An 8,977-nucleotide genomic window follows, 5' to 3' on the forward strand; every position below is an offset into this window, starting at 1 on the left:
ATATGCAAATAATCTACTGTTGAACTAAAAATGCAGTAAAGCACATACATTTCTAGCACAAAAAAATCTGAACATTGAAAGAATTCAGTTTCAAATAAACCAGTTTTATTTTATTTTTTAACATTAAAGTCAAATGTTTTTACAGAGTGACTTTTAGGAATCTCTTTTCATCACTTTATAATTTTTTTATTGCGAAATACAGTTTATTATTATTATTTATTTGTAGATAATACTAATAAATGTTTATATAATCTGGAAAAATATAAACATATTCTGTCCATCAGAATAAACATGAAGAAAACTCTATTTTAATGTCAGCACTGCTAAAGTGTTTCGGGACTAAACCCATTTTATTAAAACAGCCCTAAAGATATTAACATTTACACAAATGAACAGTGCTACTAATTTTTTTTTAAATAATTTGAGGAATGTCTAAAATCTGAAAACTGACGTGCATACATGGAAAAAGGGAGATTTTTAAAGCATGAATCCATTTGGAGCCGAAATGGCGTCCAGTTACACCACAAATCTGAGGGCGAGTCCGACTTTAGAACATACTACTTTAATGGGACAAGGGGGTGTTACTTCTACTCTGAAGAATACAAGTAGAAATTCACGAAATTGACTTGGAGTTGCTTCTTTAATTTAGCTGGTGTATATATGAAGTGTTACGAAAATGCTAGTCGTGGTACATGTCATGTGAAATGGTGATAATCTGTGGAGGAATATGGAAAAACAGCCCTCCCGCAGGCAGTGAAGTGGACGCGGCTCTTTTTCCAGTCTGCGCCCGCTGGAATTCATTGGACGAGGCGCGTCACGGTAACTTTTGCTGACTTTCATCAGACAGAAGCGACTTTTCAGCGACTCTCCACCGTTTTTCTGCGCTCCAATGGCCTCCTCAGACGTGCTTCGACAACCGGTGAGTGTGTGTGATCGACACGGTGAGGGGTTCAGTGTGTTTTCTCATCCCAACGCCAGATTCAACTTTCTGACGCGCCTGGGAGTGTCCGACGTTTGTTGCTATAAGGGATACAGCTGCGGCCGGATGTTAACGAGAAAATATTTATATTATTTATTAAATTGTACATTACTTGTATTTTATTAACGCCCGATCCTAAATCTACACCTCAGAGCAACGTTAAGTACTCTCTTGTTAACGTTAATTATAACCTGCTTAAATACTCACGAGCGCGCGCCCGATCGAACTGAAATAAACGATTAACGTCAATGTGATTGATTGATTGATTGATTAACTTGATTGATCGATTTGAAGTTAACCTGTGTCTGATTAACTGATCTAAATACGATTGAGCAGTCTGAATACTGACAACAGAAAATCAGATTTGTCAGCATGAATAGTAACTAACTTGCATCTGATTTATGAACATGATTATGAATACTTATCTCTGAATTATTAATCTTGAGTACAAATATTTGATCTTATCAACGTAAATTCAAGTAGTTTATGAATGTGTGACGTTTAGAGATGAATAAATGAGATGAGTGAATCTGACCGGTGATTCTGATTGTGTGTTCATAAATAAAACTGAATGCCATCGTGTTATAAACCAAACATTGCTTGTGTCTGATGTTCTGCATCTACTTATCAGTCTGAATACATTTATTAGAATTATTAATATCTGTATCTAAAATTAGGTTAAAATATCCATCAGAACATAAACATGATGAGGTATATTGGTGAGAATAGAACACATTGATTAAGCATTTAATTTACAATTTATTGGGTTTCTTAACGATTTATGTTTCTGAATATAACTATCAATCTCAATACAAATATTAAAAAACACTTTATTTTACGCTTTTAATGCATTTATAACTTTGAGTACTTTCTCAGTTTGAAATATAACTGATTAACTAATACTAAAACTACTTTGTGTAGGGAATTTGACTTTTTATTTTGTTGTTGCGTGCACATTTACAGATATAAAAGTCTGAAAATATAAGCAAATAAACTAATTAAATAAAAAGCAATTTAATAGACCACTCGAAAAGTCTCAGTTTGCCTGGATTTATTAGGCATGGGTTTGAGTAAAATGTTAGTATTTGTTTTATCCTATAAATTTAGGATAACATTACTTTCAAAGCTCATATACGAATAAAAAGTGAATGTAAGAGCATTTTCTTTTTCAAAACGTTTTCATTTGTTGTCTAATAATCAGGGTTATTCCACCAAAATATAGTTTTTTTTTTACTCTTCTGGACTAAAAATTGTGGAATTGTGCTGTCAAAAATTTATGAGACATAAAATCATGCACTTTTTTGGTTATTTTAATCTACAAAATGCCTTTAAAAGACATTTTTTATTTTTTATTTGAAGAAAGGTCATCATTAGCTTTACTCAAACACAACTATATGGTCATTCAGATTATTGAACAACTAAAAGTTTATCATTAGTTGTTGTATAAGACGGAAGGGTTGATTCTGCAAAACCCACCAGCATTACTGATCATTACACTGCTACTGGCCTCTAAACAATAAGACCAAAACGTTGAGCTGAGCTGTAATAATTGACTAATTCTTTAATTAAACATGATATATAAATATATATATTCACTAAGTAAAGACGTTTCGTAATACTTAGATGAGTCTATGTTATTATTGTTTGTTATCTGACAGTAACATACCTTGGAACGTTATGATCAACCAATCGGAAAGAAGTATTCCAGACATTAATACATTTTCCTTTAACTTAGTTCCTTTATTTATTAAAGAGCACATGCAAACTCCACACAAAAACGCCAACTGGCCTAGCCGGGACTAAAACCAGCGACCTTCTTGTTAAGAGGCCACAGTGCTAACCACTGAGCCACCGTTCTGATCGTATTCCAGACAGCACTGTAATCATTGTGTTTTTTTTAAAGGTGCCATGTTTTTTTTTGTTAATTGCTGAATCTGTAAACATGATCTGATTTGAGAGAAAAGCTGCTTTCTTAATAATTGAGTGTTTATGGTCATGTTCTCATTCATTTGTTTCTTCCAGGACAAGAATGCTCGCCCGCTGGCTCTATCAGGCCATGTTGGTTTCGACAGTCTGCCGGATCAACTAGTCAACAAGTCCACTAGTCAGGGATTCTGCTTCAACATCCTCTGCATCGGTGAGTTGAGGACACGATTGCAGATATTGATCGTCAATTCAGATTTTGTGACTATAATATCTCATTGTTTTGACGACTCACATCATCATATAAATGGCATCTGATTGGTGACACGGTGGCTCAGTGGTTAGCACTGTTGCCTCACAGCAAGAAGGTCGTTGGTTGGAGTCCCAGCTTGGGTTTCCTCCTGGTGCTCCGGTTTCCCTCACAGTCCAAACACATGCGCTATAGGGGAACTGATCAACTAAACTGGCTGTAGTGCATGAGTGTGTGTGTGATTGAGTATGTATGGGTGTTTCCCAGTAATGGGTTGCAGCTTACAGGGCATCCGCTTCATAAAACATATGCATTAATGTAAGTCAATGGAATATTGCAATAATGAAATAATTGGCGGTTCATTCCACTGGGGCGACCCCTAATAAATAAGGGACAAAGCTAAAGGAAAATGATTGAATGCATGATTGATTCTGCATTTCCTCTCCTCCTCCAGGTGAAACTGGGATTGGTAAATCAACGCTGATGGACACTCTCTTTAACACTAATTTTGAAAATTTCGAGTCTTCTCATTTTGAGCCGAAGGTGAAGCTGCGCGCGCAGACGTACGATCTCCAGGAGAGTAATGTTCGTCTAAAGCTCACCGTGGTCAACACTGTCGGCTTTGGGGATCAGATGAACAAGCAAGAGAGGTCAGTCCTGTTCTCTTGTGTTCAATGCTGAATATATCCATGCTGAAACGCTATACTGTGCAGCTCTAATATATGCTCATTCAGCACATGAGTGATGTCTCTGTTGCAGTTACCAGCACATCGTGGACTACATCGACACGCAGTTTGAGTCGTACTTACAGGAGGAGCTGAAGATCAAGCGCTCTCTTCATAACTATCATGACTCCCGGATCCACGCCTGCCTGTATTTCATCGCTCCGTCGGGACACTCGCTCAAATCCCTGGATCTGGTCACTATGAAGAAGCTGGACAGCAAGGTGAGACTCTCAAAGCTTGTGCACACTGGGATGATTATGGTGCATTATTATAACCAACGTTTCACACCACGGCATGCATAAAATCATTTAAAAAAGCATCGTTATTTGGTTTGATGCATCTCGTTAAAGGTACAAAGATGCTGTAAGTTTTAAAAATAAAAACAACTACAACAGTGTTCTATATTTTGCTGACCTGTGCAACTCATCTGCATACAAACAGAATAAACAGCTTAGTCCCTTTATTAATCCGATGTCGCCACAGCGGATTTAACCGCCAACTTATCCAGCACATTTTTACTTAGTGGATGCCCTTCCAGCCGCAACCCATCTCTGGGAAAAATACTAATATTACTAATATAATATTAAAATATTACTTTACAAACTGTATTGTAAAAAAATAAATGAACATTTTTTATATTAGTCAAAAATTATACTGAAATTAATTAAAAAACTAATAAATATAAATCACACGTTCACACAAGCAAATGAACAGAATCAATCATAGGCTAAAAATCTGCGGAATTCTGCGTGCACAGATTTTATGTGGGCCCTCTCATGACTAAAAGTGCACGAATGTGAGTGCAAAACTGCATGCAATAAGCATTATTTAAAAAATGAAATGTTTCTGGATTGTTTTTTGTTTTGATGTGCCACGTTAAAAGTATAGAACGTTTTTTTTATAAAAAATAACTGACGTTTGATTCTTTATTATTATCAAAAATGCAAATATAAGTGCACTAACATGAGTGCAAACAACGTGCATAAAAGCAATAATTTAAATAAAACGCCTCTGGCTTGTTTATTTGGTTTGGCGTGTTACATTAAAGGTACTATGGAGGATCAGGAGTGCTGGTTAGATATAAAATTACTCTTATTTTATATTATATATAAAATTAATATTTATATTATATATATATATATATATATATATATATATATTTTTTTTTTTTTTACTTTAATTTAATTTAGTTTATTTTATTTACTTATTTTATTTTCTAGTGGAATGCTTTTTTTGTCAGTAATGTCACATTTTGCATCAAAAATCTGCTTTTAAGTGCTGATGCAACTTGAACACATGAAAATAGAATAAAATGCTGGTTTTGTTTAAAAGTAGAGATGTGGTTCTTTGTTTTCCTTTATACTTTGCTCATAATTATAGCAGGAAATACTGGAGGACATCAAATTTAGCTGAAAATCATCAGAAATGCTGGCGGAGTGATATTCCTTTAAATATGAATGTCGTAAAAAACGCTGATGATTAGCAAACATCCCGGTGTGCATGAGGCTTGGTGTTTCACACAAATGCACTAGAAACAAACCAACACAACATTCACAGCAAACTGTCAGAACTAATTAGTTTGTAGCTTGATTCTTTCTTTGAGAATTCAGGGCTATTTGGGTCACCCGTTCTGCTGTTTTCAGATCCGTCTGACCCAGATTTGATTTCCAACTGCTTAAAAAGACAGTTCACCTATAAATGAAGATTTCATCATCATTTACTCACACTCAAGGTGGATTCAAACCTTTATGAGATACTATTTTCTTTTGAACACAAAAGAAGATATTTTGAAGAATGTTGGCAACTCTATACAGGGTTCAACACTAAGGATTTTTTTCTACTGGCCCAATCGGACCAGTGGTTCAGATTTTTACTTGCCCTGCCAATATTTTCACTGGCCCCACCAAAAAAAGTTGATTTCTTAGCCACAAATAAAAAAAAATGTGTCAAAATGTTTGTAAATATAAAATTGAAATATTAAAAATAATAATAATAATAAATGTGTAATGAGCAAAATTCAAAGTGTTTTGAAACAAAAGATGGCTAATAACCTGCCAAATTGACGGCAAACTGTACAAAAGATCACTTATTTATTTTTTAGTCGTGGTGTACCCTCGTATATGTCTGCTTCCAAGATGTTACAAACAAATGTTTTCCTTTAGCATCATCATTTGATGTCACCGCCATGTTGCTGTCTCTTCGCTGTACTAATAACGTGCTCACATCATCCAATCAGATAAGAAGAACCGAGAAGGTAGCATTTGAAGGCTTGAAAATACGAACCGTTTCTCAATTCTAAAACTTTATTTGCACGCAATTGACAAATAGTCACAGGCAAATTTAACTTTAGTAACAAGGCAGCAGTGGCCCGATCGGGCCAGTAACTATCCTGTCTACTGTCCCGAGCATCTCACACGCTGGCCCCGGGCCATCGGGCAGTCCTTATTGTTGAGCCCTGCTATAGTGTCCACGGGTACCCAGCTACCTTTACAATAGGCGTGTTAAGTGGTATGTCATGGTTCAGGGTGGTGTAGTGGGTAGCACAATCGCCTCACAGCCAGAAGATTGCTGGTTCGAGTCCCGGCTGGGTCAGTTGGTGTTTTTGTGTGGAGTTTGCATGTTTTCTTGTGGGTTTCCCCCAGGTGCTCAGGTTTCCCCCACAGTCCAAACACATGCACTATGGGGAACTGATCAACTAAATTGGCCGTAGTGTATGAGTGTGTGTGAGAATGAGTGTTTATGGGTGTTTCCCAGTGCTGGGTTGTGGCTGGAAGGGGAACTGCTGTGTTAAACATATGCTGGAATAGTTGGCGGTTCATTCCGCTGTCGCGACCCCTGATGAATAAAGGGACTAAGCTGAAGGAAAATGAATGAATGAATTTTTAGTTGAAACGAGTAATTAGATAGCGGCGACGCAGTGGCTCGGTAGGTAGTTTTGTCGCCTTACAGCAATAAGGTTACTGGTTCGAGCCTTTTCTGGCTCAGTTGGCGTTTCTGTGTGGAGTTTACATGTTCTTCCTGCGCTCACGTGGGTTTCCTCCAGGTGCTCCGGTTTCCCCCAGTCCAAACACACGTGGTACAGGTGACTTGGGTAGGCTAAATTGTCCCTAGTGTATGAGTGTGTGTGGATGTTTCCCAGAGATGGGTTGCAGCTGGAAGGGCATCCGCTGCATAAAAATATGCTGGATTAGTTGGCGGTTCATTCCGCTGTGGCAACCCCGGATTAATAAAGGGACCAAGCCGACAAGAAAATGAATGAATGAATGAATAATTAGATAAATATATATCTTCAAATATCTTAGTTTTGTATATGTTCATATTTGCTCATATGTTATTTTCTATATGGGCTCACAAACCACACAGAAATCATCTATTTTATTGTTATTTTTTACAGCTATTACTCTTTTAGACAATTATTTTTAAAAAGTCATAATTGTGACGGGCCTAGCTGGATTGGTTTGTGTGCTCAGTGTCTGAGATTGAGGAAATGTTCTGTTTACATCATCTCTGCTTTATTTATAGACTAAATGGACTCAATCATACATTTTTTAAGTGCTTCTTTCAGTGCGCTGATGCCTGTAAAGCATTTTCAGCCTTTGTTTTTGGCCAAGTGCATCCCGAGGTTTTGGTTTCAGTCCTGAATTTTAGTTTTGGTGCATCCCTAAAATTAACAGCTGTCAACAGCTCTACGATGTAAATATTGCATATACTATTAGCGCGATGGGCAACACAGTGGTTAAGGGGTCAGCACTGTGGCCTCACAGCAAGGAGGTCCCTGGTTTGAGTCTCGGCTGGGTCAGTTGGTGTTTCTATGTGGAGTTTGCATGTTCTTCGTGTTGGTGTGGGTTTCCTCCGGGTGCTCCGGTTTCCCCCACAGTCCAAACACAAGCGCTATAGGGGAATTGATTAACTAAATTGGCCGTAGTGTAGGAATGTGTATGGGTGTTTCCCAGTACTGGGTTGCAGCTGGAAGGGCATCCGCTGTGTAAAACATATGCTGGACAAGTTGGCATAGTCATTCCGTTGTGGCGACAATAGAGACTAACCCGAAGGAATAATGAATATTATTCGATAACCTTTTAACATTTTAATTTTCAATACATTGTGTAGTTTATATATTGTGTATACAACTAATTTTAAGTTTTAACGCATTTATGCACAAGAAATTACATCGTTTGTGGGTTTAACGAAGATTAATCTGTTTAATTATGTATATGATGAAGACTATACTGCTATTTTACATCTATTTATTCAGTTTCTTTGTCTGAGTATTGTTCACAGTGCTTAATGCACACACAGGGATGTACAGCAATGCACATATATCGTTAAATATGAAAAACTGAGTGATTAAGATGTAAAAAATATTCATGATTTCTACATAAATATAAAAAAAAATGCTTTCTCCTGGCGTTTACCTCAGTTTTTAGCCCACACTTCATTGTTAGATCAGGGGTTCCCAAACTTTTCAGCCCGCGACCCCCAAAATAACAATGCCAGTGACTCGCGACCCCCAATATCCTCTGAGGTGGTTATAAATACAGAAACCTTGCATGCAATGACGCAGACACACCAATAAAATTTGTGTCAGTGCTTTAAATGTGCCAGAAAGTATAACCTGATGTTATAAAATCAAAATGCATCTGACGCTATTGCTGCCTTTAATATAATGTAATTACCCCAGGGGTCGCAATCCAATAGAACTAGTAACTATAAGCTACTATAGTAACTAGTATATAGTAACTATAAACGACTATTTTTATTGTCAGTATAGTTATGGATAAAATATGTTAATTCTCATGGTTTAATAAAAATAAATAGATTTTTGGAAATCACCAGGCGACCCCCCTTCATTGCCCCGCGACCCCTCGGGGGGTCCCGACCCCCACTTTGAGAACCACTGTGTTAGATGATCAACAATAAAAATGAGAAATGTTCCCTCTTAATCCCGACAGGGAAAACCAGCAGCAATCAAGAATGCATGATTATATGCCTTCATGGCTTTGCCAACAATAAATGTGCTTATAATGGAAGTCAATGTCTGCTAACATAACCAAAGGGGAGTCGATTTGAACAATACACAAGGGTTAAAATATGGAGAAG

General features: G+C 37.0%; 1 protein-coding gene across 2 annotated transcripts in view; it reads left to right on the forward strand.

Annotated features, from left to right (window-relative positions):
• Positions 1-792: 792 nt before the first annotated feature.
• septin10 (septin 10) overlaps positions 793-8,977 on the forward strand; it is a 17,897-nt gene continuing 9,712 nt past the window's right edge. The window contains exons 1-4 of one of the 2 annotated variants that reach the window (XM_073911849.1): positions 793-919; positions 3,002-3,116; positions 3,607-3,802; positions 3,912-4,098. In XM_073911849.1, the coding sequence (XP_073767950.1) occupies positions 890-919; positions 3,002-3,116; positions 3,607-3,802; positions 3,912-4,098 (528 nt within the window). In that variant the 5' untranslated portion in view covers positions 793-889. 2 annotated transcript variants of the gene reach the window in all.

Source organism: Danio rerio, chromosome 9 (genome assembly GCF_049306965.1).
Source record: "Danio rerio strain Tuebingen ecotype United States chromosome 9, GRCz12tu, whole genome shotgun sequence".
Lineage (NCBI taxonomy): Eukaryota > Metazoa > Chordata > Actinopteri > Cypriniformes > Danionidae > Danio > Danio rerio.